This window comes from Harpia harpyja, chromosome 10 (assembly GCF_026419915.1).
Source record: "Harpia harpyja isolate bHarHar1 chromosome 10, bHarHar1 primary haplotype, whole genome shotgun sequence".
Classification (NCBI taxonomy): Eukaryota; Metazoa; Chordata; class Aves; order Accipitriformes; family Accipitridae; genus Harpia; species Harpia harpyja.
This window is the reverse complement of record NC_068949.1, coordinates 11,722,677-11,741,366: the sequence shown is the minus strand read 5'-3', so window position 1 is coordinate 11,741,366 and position 18,690 is coordinate 11,722,677. Positions and strand designations below refer to the sequence as shown.

General features: G+C 39.4%; 1 protein-coding gene across 9 annotated transcripts in view; it reads right to left on the bottom strand.

Moving 5' to 3' along the window:
• Nucleotides 1–889: 889 nt before the first annotated feature.
• The window catches only part of JMJD1C (jumonji domain containing 1C), a 174,632-nt gene continuing 156,831 nt past the window's right edge, over nucleotides 890–18,690 (bottom strand). For 8 of the 9 annotated variants that reach the window (XM_052799591.1, XM_052799592.1, XM_052799598.1 and 5 more), the window contains 13 exons: nucleotides 16,452–16,541; nucleotides 15,030–15,157; nucleotides 14,635–14,848; nucleotides 13,942–14,156; nucleotides 13,174–13,452; nucleotides 12,606–12,774; nucleotides 12,102–12,192; nucleotides 11,860–11,990; nucleotides 10,644–10,766; nucleotides 9,478–9,617; nucleotides 7,065–7,241; nucleotides 1,576–1,707; nucleotides 890–1,262 (listed from right to left, as the gene is read on the bottom strand). In XM_052799591.1, the coding sequence (XP_052655551.1) occupies nucleotides 1,173–1,262; nucleotides 1,576–1,707; nucleotides 7,065–7,241; nucleotides 9,478–9,617; nucleotides 10,644–10,766; nucleotides 11,860–11,990; nucleotides 12,102–12,192; nucleotides 12,606–12,774; nucleotides 13,174–13,452; nucleotides 13,942–14,156; nucleotides 14,635–14,848; nucleotides 15,030–15,157; nucleotides 16,452–16,541 (1,979 nt within the window). In that variant the 3' untranslated portion in view covers nucleotides 890–1,172. Of the gene's footprint in view, nucleotides 1,263–1,575; nucleotides 1,708–7,064; nucleotides 7,242–9,477; nucleotides 9,618–10,643; nucleotides 10,767–11,859; nucleotides 11,991–12,101; nucleotides 12,193–12,605; nucleotides 12,775–13,173; nucleotides 13,453–13,941; nucleotides 14,157–14,278; nucleotides 14,384–14,634; nucleotides 14,849–15,029; nucleotides 15,158–16,451; nucleotides 16,542–18,690 lie in introns of those variants that run through there. The other variant, XR_008236961.1, reaches the window with a different exon arrangement.

Here is an 18,690-nt window from a genome sequence, read left to right as displayed (position 1 = left end):
AAGTCTTAAAAAGCCAAGATGCTACAAAAATATTGTTCCATAGAAACTCCTTTCCCCCTTCACCCAAAGCAAGCGTTGGATTATTAAAGACAGAACATAAGCAATGTTTAAATTGTTTTATTCTTAAGGAGAGGCTCTTTCTGGCTCAGCCATTTGAGCTGCGCTCCAGCACTGTCCCCGGCAGTTTTGTCTCAAACCCAGAGAGGGCAGAGTGGCACACAGGAACCACGGCAGAACATTTCAAGTGTTACAATCGGAGATGCATTTGCCATTACTGCGAACGAACGAGCGAGCGAGCAAACCAATGACTCGGGCTGTCATGCGTGGGCCACAAACATAAAAAACGAACACAGTGAGACAACGTTTGATAAAATCATTTTAATGGAAAATGTAAAACCCCTTTCAACTTCAATGTACAAAGCATGTGTAACACTTGCACTTTTAACAAATTAAAGCAAGCCAATGTTTTAAAAAAATACATCATTGAATGTATATATGTATATATTTACATAGCATATTAAGTTTAATATTTAGCTTTAAAAGTTCACATAAATTTTACCAAAATGAGACAATTTTTAAATAAATTACACCTTTTGAAAACGTTTAATTGTACACTGAATAGCTTCAATAAAATACTGAAGTGTCTGTATTTAATATCTACTTTATATACTTTATATTTTACAAAGTTTACAATTATTTGGCAGTAATTTTCAGATTATGACATGACTGCTGTGCGGACTCAGCAAGATCCCAAATGCAGGCAATAGCTGGTGTTTGTGTCCTACTCTCACAGTAACTGTCTCAATGTAGTGAAAAATATCTGAATTATTTTAGCAAACTGTACAAGTCACATTTACATTTGATCAACAATATAGCATAGAATTTTGTGGGTTTTTTCCAAAAATAAATACATCATCTTAAATCTTTGACATTTCACAAACTTCATGTACATTATAATACAGGACAGCCGAATGCTGCTTAATTGTTTGCAAGTCTAACATGTAATCACAGTGGCTGTGATATGAAGCTCTACCGTTGCAGTGTCATTAACAAGTAAATACAATGACTATGTTTTCTTGGCACTGATGGTTTGTGAAGCTTAAATTAGTGTGCATACTGTCCATATATTAGAAAAAATAACCTCAATGTTAACACAAAAAAGCAGAGCGCGCTCAGTTTTCATCCGTATCTTCCATTTCGCCTTCATGAATCTTCAAAGCTCTCACCATTTCTTTAACTGCATGATACAAGATATTTTTAACCTGCAAGAACATCAGACAGATTTTAGTAAGGCCTATGACTAAGGAACTCTACAAGGTAACCACATTTAGGACTTAAGCCCTAAGCCAGTGCAAAAGGAAACACCTTTTTACACATTTTAAAATGTAACGTGAAATCAATAAAGCCAGCAACTCAAGGGAGAGCCATTTACACCCCTGGCATTCATGCTGCTGCTCATTGTTATTCTTGTGTGAACAGCAGCAAGGAAGTAGCTCCACACACTGCTCCGCATTTCAATGAGCCTGAGCATGCCCTGCCTTCCCAACAGCTTCCAGAGCAGAATTCATTTCCTACCTGCAGTTTATCATCATAATTGATTTCTTCCTTTGACAGCCTCAGCTCCTGCGTTAAGTGAAATGACTGTACAAGATGTTCTGGAGACACAAAGTCTTCAGTTACTTGAACGCAGCTGTGAAAATTTTGCACCTAACCAAAATAACAAGAAGAGACTGATAATTAGTATTTTAGGGTTATTCTTTGGCAGAGATACCCAAGAAAAGAGTGGGCCTTGAGATCTCTTAAACCACCAGCTTGTCAGACTAAAGGGCATCTTTATACGTTTTACCTGGAGAGCAATTAAGCATATTCGGCTTATCTGTTAGCTTCTGGCAGAAGGCACACTTTGAACAATGCACATCTGCCTGTACTCTGGTGCTTCTTTCTGTAGTCAGCTCTGACATGAATTCAACATACTCTGATGTGTTATTCCACCCTGTTACCAGCCGCACAGGCACTGCTGCTGTGCACTGCTGCTGCACAGCCGTTTCCGAAACACCATGCAGGTGCCGAAGCCGCGCACTGGCTCCGCAGCAGCCCTGTGCTGCAGGACCCGGCTCCTAAGGCCACGCGGACATGCTGGAAGCTTGCACCCTGCCAGGCACAACTTGCCAGGTTCGCTGAAAACTAACTGCCGGTGGAAATATTTGAAAGAAAAAAAAACCAAACCACCATGAACAAAGGGGGCAGGTTCAGAAGGGGGGGAAAAAGCACTTTCTTTTTTCTCTAAACACTTCTTACTGATAAGAGGCAACTACCACAAGAAATGGACACTGCCTGCTGCCACCCAGGTCGTACCTGAAAGACAGGGGAAGGAAAAAACACTTCCTGGTTGTGACCTGACTACCAACTCGTGTTTGTCCTCTTCAGAAACATACAGCATCAGGTTTTCACCCCCAAACCCTTACAAATTACACTGTTTCTTCAGCATGTCAAAGATTTCCCCGCATTCCAACAACTGCTCATGAAGTTGTGCAACGTCAATTCTGCAAACAAACAGTCCCACCCTGCTCAGTACTGACGAAGATCTGCCTATTTTAAGCTGGAGCCTAGCAAAATCTGGAGTTTTTTAATGCATACTCTGAAATTTCCATTGTGATACCTGACATTCAAAAAACCTTTGGGGCCTACACGCTTGAGGACACAGCACTTTGTTTAAAAATTATCATCTTCTTAAAAAACACTGCCCACACCTGATTTTATAAGGTAGCTTGCCCCTTTACAGGTGAAATCCCAGAGCATAACCCCTAGCTCAACACCAGTGTTGTACACAAGGTTTCTGCAGCCTCGTAATCATCAAGGACAAAGCAGTGCCGTTCCCTCCTGAGAATTAATCAAAACAAAAATAATTCTGGAGACAGGGTTTGTTGATGCCACACAATTTGCCAACGGCAGAAAGCCAGGAGCAAGGAAACAGCTGCAGAAGTGCCACCGCGAGGCTCCCAGCAGCACTCAGAATTTCCTAGAGCTTCGGCTGAAACATCTCTGCACTGTGCAGCCGGCTCCAGCCCCCCTCTCTTCCCTCGCAGGCTTCTCACCTGTTTCAACTCTCTACCTGCCCTTGTTTTCCTTTCCACCCCATGCAAATCCCACACCATTCTTTCACCTTCTCCTCACTGAGTCAAGGTTTTACTGATTCCCTTTAACTCCATTGCAGAATGGACAATGTTTGCTGCCCTCAGATCTTTCGTTCTGCTGTGCCTTAAACCTCCTTCCCTTCCAGGGCCTGTCTCACCAGTGGGCAAGTCTTTGCGGGGAGGACAGATTTTACCTGGCCGGTCTGGTACTTAACATGGGAATGCCCTGCTGACAGCCCATAGGCAGTTCTATTTATAATATTTATAATACAAACTGATACAATGACACACACAAATAAGTTAAGCAACGATTCCCCTGAGGTTTGCTGGTTGAGGACTATAGCACTCCTATGACTGTGCCAGTTCCCACCGAACCAAGAGAACAGCTTTGTCCCCAGCCCACGCAGAGCAGAGTTTTTCCAGCAGGGCACGGGAGACGGGTGGAGCATTGGAAAAACCTCAGACCTGGGCCAGGACAGGGAAAGGTGAGTGGGCAGGGAGGAAAGGGCTGTCCATCCTCACAGCCGGCCGCAGCTCCTCACTGCACAGCTGTCTCCCTCCTGTCCTTACACTGAGGATCAGCCATTTCCTGCAGGGCTTAGCTCCAGGGCCAGCGCTCAGCCCAGCACCTCTGCATACACTATACCCAGATCTTATCCTTATTGTAACATCACCAGGATGTCACATTACCTCCAGCATGTCATTTTACAATATATAATCCTGCTGTTCAATCAAGCTAATACCACTACAAAAAACATTATAATAACCTGTTCTACTATGAACAGGTTTTGCGTGTAACCTGAACAACACATTTCAATCACTGACTCAAGTATTTCTGGCTTTTAATTTATCACTAAAATATTTTACAGATTTGGAGTCACCAAATTAAAACCAGGGAGGAAGGGCATCCCTAGAGGACAACTGTGATACAGAATGACCCAGAGCAGAGCAGCAGAAAGAGTGAATCATTCAAAAGGACAGTAAAAAACCCCCTTTTTTTAGCTGAGGAAGTTTCCAGAGAGAGCTGAGGGCTCGCTGTTCAAGTACCAGAGAGAGAACAAGGCCCAGATGTTAGCAAAGCAGGGGACACTTCTGAGCTCCCCTACTCGTACAGCCAAGAAGAAAGGAGATACAATCCTACAGCACATCACTCATGGTACATTCAGGGAAGCATCTGCAGAGGAGACCAGTCCAACGCTGTATCTATTTCTGGTTTCCCCCCAGGAGAGCAATTCCTTCCACAAGAGGTACTGACAAGGCTACTCCAACCGTCACAGCTCACAGGAGAGGCTCTCCCTCCCACCCCACCGCTGGAACAGTTTGACCTTGCCTACTGAAATGATCACAAGGGGGATGTGACTGCTGTCTGCAAGTACACAGGGAGGAGGGGGAAACCTGGGAAGCAAGAGAAATGCTTTATGCTATCATAAAATATTAAGAACAAGTTACTTTAAAAGCTAGACATGAATCCATAGCAGCTGGGGAAAAAAAAAAAGAATATATAGAAGAAATACACACAAGCTCCTCCATGTTAGAGTAGTACAATTCTATACCAGCGTGTCAGAAGCAGCAGCGTGACAATAATCCGAACTGGCTCCAGGATTGAAGTGTCTGAGCTACACTATGCAGTGACCACCGGCAGCTGGGCTCCCTAACTCCATCCCTCAGCCTGATTTCCTCTGCTCCAAAACATTACTGATGAGCAAATAAAAATGTTAATTTACCACCAAATTTAGTGTCAACTCTCATCCAGTTTTAATCAGAAAAGATTCACTATGTGCATGTAAATCTGAAACACTTAACACGTAAGCTTAACCTGGTATGTATTCTTGTTCAGACTTATTTTTAAGTGTTTAAATGTGCTTTGTATATATGAAGTGTTGGTGTTGATCCCTAAGGTCAGTATTTATGCATCTCTATATAGAGAGTACAACACATGTACATGAAACAACACGATGCTTTCATTTCCTCCTACGTGGCAGATTCACAGGAACTTCTTACTGAAGATGAAAAGGTTCTCAGCGTCACCCACTAAGGTTTAAAAACACCATGTTATTAACTCCTTGGTGCCAGAAGCTAGAACATTACCACTTCAAAAGCAATCTGGAGTTTAAAGCCAAGGAGATAAAGATAAGAGTGGTCTTATTTTTGGTCCTTAAACCTATGAACTGCAGGGAAGCCTGGAACAGTCCCACTACTTCATGTTTTATAAACTGTATGCCTTTATATAATGCCATGTGCTATATAAAACAAATTTCCCAGTATGTTTGTTATTTTCTGTGGGTTGCCTTTTCACTCTTGTATCTGTGCTATCTCCCTTGTTTTGAGAGATCAGAGTAAGGTTACTGGAGGATGCAATACAAATCTTATCAACTGTGGGAGTCCTAACTGCTTTAGCCTAACAGGAGCTAAGAATAACATCAATGCCAGACACCCCTTCACCTTTATAAAACAACATCAAGCCCTGGAGACATGGTGCAGGGAAAAGCAACCTACAACAACCCAAGATTTGGTCACCTGGATTGGTTTGGTTTTTTTTTTTTTTTCTTTCTTTCTTTTGCCAGAAAACAAACCCACACAGATCATCCAGGGTTAACATACCACCCATCTAAACATTCACTGGAATGACAAAGGGGTCTAGTCTGGGTAAGGTACCTGTTGCTTTCAATGCCCCAGCAACCGACATAGCCAGCAGACAGATTAGGGATGTAACACCTGTCATCACTACAACCTAGACATTTTTTTCACAGAGAAAACTCTACTGCCCTGGTCACAGTGACATACTAAGCCATTGCTTCCTCTCTACCCAGAAGAGACAGTGGTTGGAAACTGATCTGCAAATCAGAAACTAAATAGCATCTTCTTCAGAAAGGCCTGGCCTCGCTTGAACCCAAGTGGAGATCAATGATACATCTTTAACAGCAAGACAGTTTACAACCCCTACTGCAGGGTGGGGATGGTCCTCACTCCTTGATAGTCAGCTACCTAATTAGTGGTGCTTGACAGCTGGCAAGACAGCAGGCTCCATTTCCTGTTGAAACAGGAAAACGTTCATGGAGTGAAGAAAGAAATAAATCTAGAACTGCCCAAAAATCTCATCTAAACAATTGTGCTTTCCTCCTCCTTTCACCAAGGAGGAGCAGTTTGCAGACTGTGAGAAAAAAAAACCACACAAAAAAAATGAAGTAACAAACCCTATGTGCTAGGAGAGGACTGAAGCTTGCCACACAGATTCATACTGTTCCTCCAGAACTGCCCTACTGGCAGTACTTTTTCTTACATAACTAAGAATTAGATCAGCCCAGCTGCTGGCAAGGTAACATCGCTCTTTCTGATGGTAAGGGAAGCCGCTGAAGGGAGAATGATGACTCCTGGTGATTGATGTACGTTCTGTGTACAAAGGAACTTAAGGTGGAGTGGAAAAACAACCTCCAAATACTGTTACAAAAACATCTTGTTATACCTGAACTGTCTCTACAATTGTCCTATGGCTGAAGATAAAAACAATGACACCTGACATCCAGGTATTTTTATCTGCTTGGGTTGTTCTCCCTGCCTCTCTAAGGTTAGGTAAACTTTTGGTTTTAGAAGAAAAAAAATACTAACCTGACCTTGCCATAACTAACACCAGTTTATTTAGAAATTTGCTAATGAAATGAAAAGTGGAAAAAAGCTGTTAATAATAGTCTGCTCATTTTTCATTTTAAAGGAAAAAAGGAACAGTCTAATTTCAAGCATTCAAGTTGCTGTATGTTAGTACTAGCTAGTCATCTACACAAGCAGATATACCTTATTATACATACCTATACAATAATACCTACCAGTAAGAAAATAAAATTTGAGTACAGATGTAGTTATTTCTTTGAAAAAATTTATTTTATTGTATTTATGTTATTTAATCCTGTGTGTCTTTAAACAGATGTACATTACCTGATGAAGTGCTCCTGCTGGTAGAATAATAGCATCACCAAGAAACTGAATAACCGTACAGGTTTTTACTCCATATTCTTCGAGAAGTCTTTGGCGAAGTTTTTTGTTCACATACCAACTCTGATCACGTATTGGATCATGCTCTGGTAAAACTTCTAAGCCTTGCTCTTTTGCTATCTGTAAGTACAGAAAAGATCCCAAGTCACTTTCAAAAGAAGCTGAACCTTTTGCTGGTAAGTTGTAAGTATACCTAACTTATGAAGCAACACTACTGTGTTCCCAATACCCAAACAAGAATTTTAGTTAGGGATTCAAAAGAACCTCAAAGGAACTGACAAGTCCCACTGAACTGAAGACAACCGCAGAACTCCCACTCCAAAATGTAGAGCTTTAAAGAACTTGGCACAATAATTTACTAATAAGCAACACACTCTCTGCGTGACTTCTTTCATCAAGAAAATAAAATGTGACCTCAAGAGTTCCTATGCTGCCAACTCCTCAAGCTTAAAACCTTCAGTTTTGACACAGACACGCAACACCACAACCCCAGCTCAGGAAAAAAGCCACAGACAAAACTAAGGGTCATATGGTCCTGAGCAACCTGTTCTGGGTGACTCTGAGCTCAAGAGGTCCCCTACAAATCTCAACCATTCTGTGATAACAAGTTATTTTCCTACCATCCCATCAAGGAATTTGGAAAAAATGAGGGACTAAAAAAAAAAAAACTTTCCGACAGCAGTAGACTTAACTGCAACAACCATTTCTCATCAAGTTAACTACAGGGGAACAAATACCCTTAATTAATTGCTAATTAATCAATCACAGTGACTAAAGAAAAAACCCACATATCCAATCCATCTGTCACAACTCAGGAGACAATTATCTCATTAAAAACATAGATTTTTATTCATATTGATACTAAATATACTTAATAATGTGATGTAGAGCTTGAAACTGTTCTTGTGTATTGTCACCTTTCTTCTGTACTAACAAGATACCGAGATTTTATCTCTTATCAGCAGCCAAAGTGGTCCCAAGGTCTAGTCATCAACTAATCTCTAATTCAATATTTCAAAAATACCACCACACTGAAAATACAAGGCGGTGCACAATTAATTTTGGATACCATGGCAAGCTGTGGCAGCAAATGACAAACTTTATTACATAGTGTCTTAAGTGCTTTTGTTTTAAACCTGCTGCTCAAAGGGTTTCACAATATCCCTTAATTGCTCTGAAAGAAGAAACACTGAATAATACTCATTGTCCACCCATTCCGTTGCATTCATGATTTTCTTCACAACTCTTTCTGCCAAACTGAAGAGCCACCATCTACTTTGTGAGCATCTCCTTTTGGAATGAACAGAAAAGCCTTGCTGTGTAATTCATAATCTCCTGGAATTAGCTGTATTTTATTTACTAGTGCTCATTTTCCCCCACAGCTCAGCTTGCCAAAGAGCAAATGTTTTGAGTCACCAGAAGACAGCTGCCCTGGGACTGAAACACTGCCTTATTGTCCAAGAGAATCTTTACTGCTGAATTTTTCAGGCTCTTCCTGCTCATAGTAGAGACCTTGGCCTCTAGCCTGTTTACGGATCCCTTTGGTTTAGCCAGTTAAAACTCATCTGTTTTTTTTCCCACAGTACAAGACAGTGAAGACTTCTTTTCCTCGAGCAACCACTTCAGTGATATTTTGGTATTTCTATGTCATCTGTCAGGACCACCTTCTAGAACATGAAAACATGCTAAAGACAAGGGCACAGAAAACTGCTTCCCAGATTGTACCTCTAAATTTAATGCCATTGATGACTATCAATGGCCCAGTGGTGGATATTCAACCTATGTGGTAAGCGATGACCTGAAAGATTCTGATGTGGCTCCAACTTGTTGAAGAAGTGGCTAACGTTGAAGAAGTCTGCTGCCCTTGGGTACATTATCCCCCACTGCTTTCATCTTCACTAAGAGCCAAGGCACTTTCTTTGAGCTAACTGACATGACACAGAGTCCTTATGAAGATCAGTGGCTGCTGGGTTGCAAGGTCAGGGTTTTTTGCATAGGACAATTCGCAAAAATTTCAGCATCTGATAATGCAAGTATGGATCAGCGACAGAAAAACATTATCCTACAAATGATCCTTTGTATTAGAGAAGGACAAGAATAGATCTCCATGCTCTCCTCAGCCTTCAGAGTTTGCAGGCTACCTGTAACCCTTAAGAAGGTAATATGTATCATGTTACATATTTTATTTGTTGATGATGTAGCAGGCCAATTATAATTTATTTTATGTGCTGTAAAGGAAAGAATTTTGCTCCCTCCCTTCCCTAAGCACAGGGGTGGGGTTTGTGGTTTTTGCCAGCCCCCTTTGATTTACCAGTTACTTAGATTATATTTATAAAACACATATTACAAATCTAACCTTTTGCAGAAACTCCCTTATTTTGTCAGCATCTTTGCCAGCATAAATGTGCCATAAAGCACCAGGTAATTCACTTGAATCTTTCAACCGCTTCCTTAAAAGGTCATCCAAATCCTCCTCTTCAAACTTCTTCAAAACTCCTAAGATTCAACAGAAGTATTTTTTAAAAGTGAGACAGAGGAAAAACTTAAACACCTTCTTTTTGAATTTCTTATGTGAAACTGAGCAGATAAGTCTGCTGAATACAACAGAAGCCCCCAGGTGATCTTTTTGTTCAGTGTTTGTAATTAGTTACTAGAACATGAATGCCATAAATACCTTAAAAACAATGTTTAAACTTTTTTACATTTCTTGAATTTGACAGAACACATTCTCCTACCTGAAATAAACAAGCAGGGCTGGCACCAAAAAACTAAAAGATGAAAAAGGTGTTTTCCTGCAGTCAGCAACAGCAGTGCTGTGCATGCTGTTCTGCAGCAGCTAGTCAAGAAGCTAGAGCTCTCCCAATATGCTCAAGTTTTGCTGCTATTAACTCAGTGCATATGCAAATGAAAACAAAGCAAATAAAAGACAGCAAACCTTACTGCAGCTGTTAGTCACACTCAAAATCTACATTTGCTGATTATGGAATAGGAGGACAGAAGAGTAAGAGGAAAGAAACAAAACTATTTCAGTGATTTAAAGACTGTTTCACATAGGCAATAAACCTCATACAGACGACTAACATACACCAATTTAAGCTCTCCAGTGCTGAAAAATTACATTACAGTCCAAATTCAATAGAGCAAACACAGTGCATCCAGAGGGAGCAGAATAAACAGAAGGTTTGGCAAATACATCACCCTGACATAATTGTTAGAACTACCACAGCTTCCAGGGAAAATCCTTCATCCTGCATTTTCATTAGCTCTGCCAGCCCCAGCATAGGAATGGTACATCAATTATAGGTAATGGCAAAAAAGTGAAAAGAGTTCAAAATACCACTCATGAACTGCAGTGTATTTTATGCAGAATTAATGTGTGTGCAAATTTTTGAAACAAAGAATCTCCCAGGATTAAACAAGTACTTATGGATATCTTTCATCCGCTTCAGAAGAACAGTGTCAATTTTAAAAGGAGCAGATCATTCAGTCCATCTACACCTCTTACAATGAGCTTCCCTTTACCTGATTTGGAAAGTACTCCATTTCCTTTCGCTATGCCAACATAAACAAGGATGTTCACAACATCAGAAACTTCAATATGGAGATTTGTGGTTCCTATATCATGGTCTTTAGTAGCTGCCACACCTATGTTACATGATAAAATTAAGATTTATTGTACTGCATATTCACCTTCAAATAGAAATGTGCAACAGCTAACTGAGATGAAATTTCTGAAAGCACACTAAGCATCACAGGAAAGCATTTTATGTAGACAGGCTTTAATGTGAAAATACTGAGATATACAAACTACAAATACACTTTTGTTTCACTTGCTAACCAAGAAAATGTTACTTTTTAACAGGGACCTTGAGATATCTCTTAGCCCAGGTAACTGTCCCTACAGAGCAGTTGTGTCAGAACAACACACATTTCAGCAGAATAATTGAAGACATTTCCTGACCACTACATTCCTTCCCAACCTTTCAGGTTGTTCAGGGCAGAATATAAGTACAATGAATACACAAGGTTATCAAATCGAATGTGTCACTTTTATGCCTGGCTGTAAGCAGAGTTCTTAATCAAAAGAAATCCCCAAGCAAAGAGGAAAATTAATTTTATGTCTAAGAAGTGAAAACATACATGCTTAAGTCAAAGGGACATTTCAGAACACTAAGGTTGCAGCAGTATTACACGGAAGTGTCATTAATGATTCAGTTCTTCAGACCCATGCCTTGATCACTATCATTAATATGTTTATTTCAAAGGACATCTGGAGAACTTTTTAAATCAAAGCCATCATGCCACAAATTACAACCCATTTCTTGTCCTATTAGAACAATTTGTAAAACAGAATTGAACACATTTGTTTGCAAAAGAAGGAGCAGCTGGAAAAGGTCTGAGGGAAACAACCTTTTCTAAACAGGTTTTTGAGTGCACAGCATACAATACAAATGCAAATTATGATAAATATGCTGGGATTTATTTATGACCAGAATTATGAACAAAATAATATTTCAGGAAGTATTTTGTCATACAGCATTATTAAAGACAGGATCTGTCTTTGTGCAGAAGTAGCTAACCATTTATATGCTTCAGAAGACTGTAACAGCACAAGAAAAGACAGAAAGAAATGCAGAAGCAAATAAACTCTCATGCCTGAGGTTCATGTACTGTTAATATGCAAGTTAGTCATACTTTTAAAGAAGAGGTAACTGCTACACTTCTAGGGCATACTCACCATATGCACTGCAAAGTCTGGGTCCCAAATCTGGACGGACAAAAAATCCTGGCAGATGAGAAGCCAAGTTTAGTTTTCCTTCTGGACTGCAATATTCAGGCAAGGGTAAACTTTTTAATAAGTCCTCATATCTGGAGGAGAAAAGAAAGAAGAACACAATTGAATTTGTGTCATTACACAGGGAGAAAAAAAACCCCAACATGGAGATTGACTTAAGAATATCTAATATTAAACTCAAATACCTTGCTGGCATCATAGCCTTGAAATCTTCACCAGAAGGCCAATCTTTCAGTTTCAGTAAAGCTGTTTCCCCATTTTTTATTTTCTGCCGTTCTGCAAGTAACATAGAAATTACTAAAAACTAATAGACTGTAGGTGTTTTACTTTATTCAACTGAAATATATAACTGAACTCTTAACCTGTCTATAAAGATTTCATCCATAAACCAGGAGATAATTAATTTCAAGACTCAAGAATGATACCAAAACAAAGTCAACTAGTTGAGGAATGATGACATTTGTTTGGTTTCTTAGTCAGACCTAACTAGTATATTAGCACATCTTTAATTCTGCAAAGGTACAAAATGCCAGTTTCCATCACATTCTCTGGAAGCAAATTACCTAGAGCTTTCTTTTTAAATTAAAGTTTCTTCAAAGCCTCAAGATCCATAAAGAGTATGTTTAACTGCAGTTTCTAACACTGACCATGTTCAGAATCAAGGGAATAATACATTTAAAGTAACGTACTTGAAACATCTTCAAAACCATCCCAGAACTCCTTGACATTGGTGTTTGAAATAATACTGTCTTTGCAATTCAAGATATCAGCTTGCTGGTTTCCAAAATCTAGACTAATTGACTCAGCTTTCCACAGGCTGAAGTTCATTTTCTTATGCATACCGGACACTAGAACAGGCTGTAAAAAATAAAATACAATAAAAAAATCAATACCAATCCTTCTGCAAGTAAACAACTTCTTCAATTAAACTGGAATACAAATGCATCTGAAACATATGCTGAAGACCTTGGCCCTCCTGAGCTGTTAGCACTTCCTCCAAAGGCAACCATACCCAAGATGTCATACACACATCTTTTTGGAGTTTGAATCTCTGTAACAGTAATTTCTTACTTATTAATGGCAGTTAACTGAGGTTTAAAACTACAGAAGGTTCATATGTGGGTTATACCTGACAAGCTTTTGCCCACTGCTAACAATACATTTTCAAACATGGAGTTAGGCAAATTTGTCTTTTAACACAACTCCCTCAGAATTCATGCTGAGGTCACTTTATAGACCGAACGGCTCAATACCTACCCTTCCTTGTTTCCAGCACTCTTTGAATAGCTTCCAGTTGTTGTTGTTTTTATGGTCTCTGAGCCACAAAACATGCTTATCACAGATCCACGAATACTGAATATCACTGTACCGTTTACTGCAGTCATCCTGAATACATTTTCTATCATCCTTTGGCTCATCTTTTATTTCAGATTTTACATTTATCTTTGGTGCTCTGTTTGGTGGAATCTTGTTTTCTACTACGGAAGCAATTATGTCATCAAGAATGTTTGGCATAGTCCTTCCACTCTTGCCACTCTGTTAGAAAACAAACAAATGCATGCTTAAACAATGTAAAAGCAAATAAAGTTAACACAATTCTTTTTGCAGTAGAATGACAACATTTCATTACCAATTAGAAGCTTGCAGTTATCTACTTCCTTTCTAGAAAACTACATGCATTCTTACATGGAAAAAGTTAGAAATATACAGTTATTACAAAATTCAATATATTGTAATCTTCCTTTACTTTGTCAGGTTAGGCTTTATCTATCTAACTTCATGGACATTTTCTTCATAGTATGTCTCAATTACCATTTTTTATATATATATATGTATGTATGTATGTATAAATAAATAAATAAATAAAAATGTTAATGCAAATGTGTGCATGCATATAAAGTTTCAATTATAAATGAGTATTTAAAGCAATACAGCTATCAGACTGCTCTAACTACAACGTACCAAAACAAACAATAGAGCTTTTCAAATCCTGATATAAAAACCATGTGTCTTGTAAACACTTACTGCTGTTCCTGTAGAGTAAACTGGAGCAAAAGCAATACCAGCATCTGTAGAACCTAGACGCAATTTGCCTGCTGTTGTAGTTAATAAATCTCGTAATGTTGAGCCCTGCTCGTTGTTCTGGGATGCAGGAGGAGAGCTTTTACAGTTTTGGGACTCCAAATTATCCTGGTCTTTCTCTTCCTTTGAATGTTTTCCAGAAGGACATTCTTTGTTCTCTAAAACAAAAACAATCATTGGAAGTTTACACTGTTGCATCATGATGCAGACATAGGAACAGCACCAGTATCCTGCATTTTACAGTGGTGGTAATATACTGTAGCACTAGTGCTTTATTCACCTGAAAACACACCAGAGGATGAACTAGATCCTTCAAAATGCAGTCAAACAGTGTGACCATGAAAAGGCCTTCCTCAGCATCTCAGACATGCAGCTGAGTGAGTACCTGTCACAAATGAGAGATGCTGTAGCTGGAAATACTGCCACATTACACATGCATTCCACCAGTGGCTCTTCTGGTAACAGATGCCACCAGGAGAAGGCATTGCACTTTCAAGATTAAAATTAAGGGGGAAAAGAACATCATCTTTTCTTTTTGTTGAACAGAAAACTGTGATTTTTTTCCTAATTAATTCAATTACGTATCACTGGTGCCCCCAAAGTCATGGACATGATATGACAATTTCAAACATATACCTTTCTTTTCTTCTCTGGCTTTCTGCTCTGCAAGGTCAGCTAACCAATGCAGCGGTGACTGGGATTCAGGCGGTGTTAACTTGCTGTCTGTGCTTACATCACTCCTTGGACTTGTACTACCATTTGCCTCGGACTTTTGAGGAGTATTCTGCTGTTGAGACTCAGGCATGCACAGAGAAATTTTATTACTGTGGTTAAGGACATTCTGCAAAACCTGCAAAGAACAAATTTATTTTTAAGTATATAACTCTGCTTTAATGTATTTCAAAGACAAGGCTAGCACTTAATCATCATATACGCAAATTAAAATGCAACCGGTACTATTCAAATACAAAAATCCACAAGAATCAGAACACCTGAAAAAACTGCAACGTATACGCACATTTTAGACTCACCTGAGACACACCATTCATTGCAGGAAACTTGCCAGCTTGCGTGTTCTGCTTGCTGGTACACTGACAATAGGATTTAATTTCAAATTTTTCTCTAATATTGTGCATAGCATCTAAAAGATCTGTCAAAACTAGAAGACAAGTAAGAAGAAAACCATCAGCAGCTCTCAATCATTTTGTGTCCCTCTTTACAATACACACACAGTGATGTTAAAATGTTATCTCCAAACCTTTTTAAAAGTTAAAACTAATAAAAATGCTAAATTTAAGTCAAAAACACTATAAAAAGACTGTCCAGTTTACCTTAAAGCTCATGCAGAAAGAGACAAGGTCTTTAATTAAATAATTGCACGCTACTCTTCTGAATAATCTAACCTTCACTCTGCATTCCCATTACATGGCACACACCAAGCAAGCCAGTCATTCATTATTTACTCCTCACTGTTCAACGGGTGCATCATTGCTTCTTTTAATAAAGCCGTCAAACTACAGACTGAAGTGAGCCACGTCTTGACAAAAAAATTAGTATGTGATCATGTAATTTAAGGCTGTTTGGTAATGGGTATGCACAGAAGAACAAAACCAAGGTTATGTAGGCAGTCTTCACTGTGCTGTCTCCAGATGAGTGGTTCACTTTACAATTTAAAATTAAATCAGTTTCAGTCTAGAACCTGTTCTGGGGAATGTCACAAATTGAATTTATTATGGAATCTCACCAACCTTCATTTCTACCTGAACTAACATGCAGCAACCCATAAAATAATGGTTGCGCTAACAACCACCACCACACTTAACTGCACTTCTTTGTACAACTTACTTGGTTGCAAGAAAAATTCTGAATTTAGCTGGCTTTAGGATTAATCCTTATTTTTTCTATTTATCACAAGCGCCTTCACTGCATTTTGCTTTACGATGCTCAATCAGATGTCCAACCAAAACCACACATGAATCTTTTCTTTCTTTCTCTCTTTTTTTTTTTTTTTTTTTTTTGGGGGGGGGGGCGCGCAGCAGGACAGGCAGAAAACAGCAAAAAGCAAATCCCCAAAAATCTGTTGTCACACAATGCTTCTTGGCAGTACTAGTCCAAGATTTTCTTTTAACAACTAAGGTCAGATTTATTAAGTACATTCTGGCTATTTTATTCTGCTCTGAAAAGGTACAAAACAGTCATAACAAACACCCTGAATTTCTTCACTGCCTGTCCCCAAAACCCCTTCAGACATCTGTCAGCATACTCCTCTTTCTCTCTTCGTCATCTGTGCCCCTTGCCGTTAACTGCCCAGAATCACTTGCCTTCCTGCAATGATTTGACACAATTCACAAGTTTTTAAATGGAAAATGAGAAGTTTCAAGAAACGACTCTGGCCTCTCTTCACAGAAAGGCCTGGGAAAAAACACATCCTGCTTGTTCATACATGGTCTTACCAGAGCCTGGAATAATCTGTGTTGGCATCAGGTGCTTGTGATCATGAGGCTGTCCCTTCACACACTTCATCCAGGCATATAACTCCTTATCTGCAAAATAACATTGCCAATTGTTTTACTTTACTTACAGTGGTACACAGGGCTAACTAACATTTTTCAGATTTGTTTTAGTTAGAAACAATTTTCTACACATACTGTAAGTCTTCTGTCCTGGTATCCTGTGTGACAAAAATCTGCATACAACAGCTACTTTTCACAATAAGGAAAAGAATAAAGAGTTTTGACAACACTGAAATCTGAAATAGCCGCATCTGTAACACAGACTCTTGCCAATAACCTCAAAGTTTCAAAGTATATTCCCTTTATTACATTCAGCAAGTTGCCAACTTAGCATAAGCCAAAATCCTTTACAACTGCTATTGAGGCAGTGAGACTCCCTTGATGAATTCTGACACGGAAGAGAGACACAGTTAGGCTGCGATTGTATGGTTAATTTAATTTGACACAATCCACACTCCAACTGACGTGGCTGTCTTTGACCAGAGAGGGCCAAACAAGCCAAAAAGATGAACTTGTAACCAAATGAATTCTCTGATTTGGCCTACCATGCAGCTGCACCGATGTTACTGGTGGCACAAAGGAGAGGGAAGTTGCATCATGGATTTATGTCAGATTAAAGCAACAATGAAACCACAAGTCTGTATGTACTGGTTGAAAATCATTTGTGGCAGCAGGGAGGGCCTAACTGGTAGGAGAGAGGGGCTTTCTATGAAGTTCCAGGAAGACTGTCCCTGCCGGAAAAATATGCAGTGTAAAGACAAGAGAGAGGAAGAACGAGAGCAAAAAATGTCTGGCCAAGCAACTGGTCACTGATCTGCTATGTGATTTTGGGGCAGAAATAGGAATGCAATTTCCCTCTGAAAAGGGAATTATTTTCTTACACTGTAGTAGAGAAACAACGTACCAAATGTTCCCTTCAGAAAAATATTAGATTTGTTAGCTATTTTGCAGGTTTTTGTAACTCCTAAAACATTGAAATATGTAACTGGTCACAAACATAAATCAAATAAAAAACCAAACCAGCATATATCTACTTAATATATTTTATCACTGAAATACCATCATATGGCATTCCACTTGATGGTGCCATGAATTGTCTGAAGGTAACAATGGATGCATATTCATTCACTCATGTAGTAATGAGAGAATTCATCGATAAATATCTGAATATGGAATATTTAAACCTCTAACATTCCTGCTGAAGCAGGGGGAAAACAGTGTATTCTCCGTTAAATTTAGCAACTGTAAAAACAACTACTGGTTCCAGGAAAAATGGTGCAATATAGAGTGCTATTATATAGAGATGGGTGGGTGGTTCTGAACTTTGTAAGAGAGTGCCAAACGAGGGATATAGTTCACACGAATCCTACAGCATCGTTAGAAATAAAGCCGTGGAGGGGGAAGGTATCGCACTTCTGCTTCTGCATGTAATGTTGTGATGAACAGTAAGGAGAACATCTTGCGTGTTGGAAGACTGAAAAGAAGCCTGCTTCTGTATACTGCTTTTTTAAGCTTTGAAGACATTTTACTAAAATTTTCCTGGCTGGTTAACACGCACACTATAAAAAGCCTCTGACTGCATGTTCCCACTAGGGTAAATAACGTTCAGCGTATATCCCAAGCCACGTCAGATGGATGCGCACACACAGACTTAAGCCAGTTAACAGCTGCTGAAGCAGCCTCCAGCATTAAAGCATTAACGACCGTTCTCCGTGTTGGAAAATGCTAACATTAGTTCCCTAGAAACTTCAGGCTTTGATGGAAGTCTCTGGGAACATCCTATCACCACAGTGTAGGAGGCCTCTCACTGCAAGCCAAGGACAAAGTGGATGAGTCTCTCCATTTATCAAAGATTTGCCATCTAACAGTTAAACTTTATTTTACTAACATTTCACATCTGTGACATTATGCTGCTACGACAAACATGGAAATGCTTTTCAAAACAGCATTATACTTGAATCAGTTCCTGGCACAGTGACCACAGGACTGTGCCAGGGCACAGTGCCTGCCACCCAGAGGAAGGCAGTGTTTTCCAACAAGCAGCCTGAGCACCAATGTCGAGGGCTGAATGGCCAGATCAATCTTCCAAGCCATTCCTCCTTTCAATTGCAACCAGGCTGGGTCACTCAGAAACCACAGGTTTGCAAGTCAGGCCTCTTACACTTCACTACGGACTAAA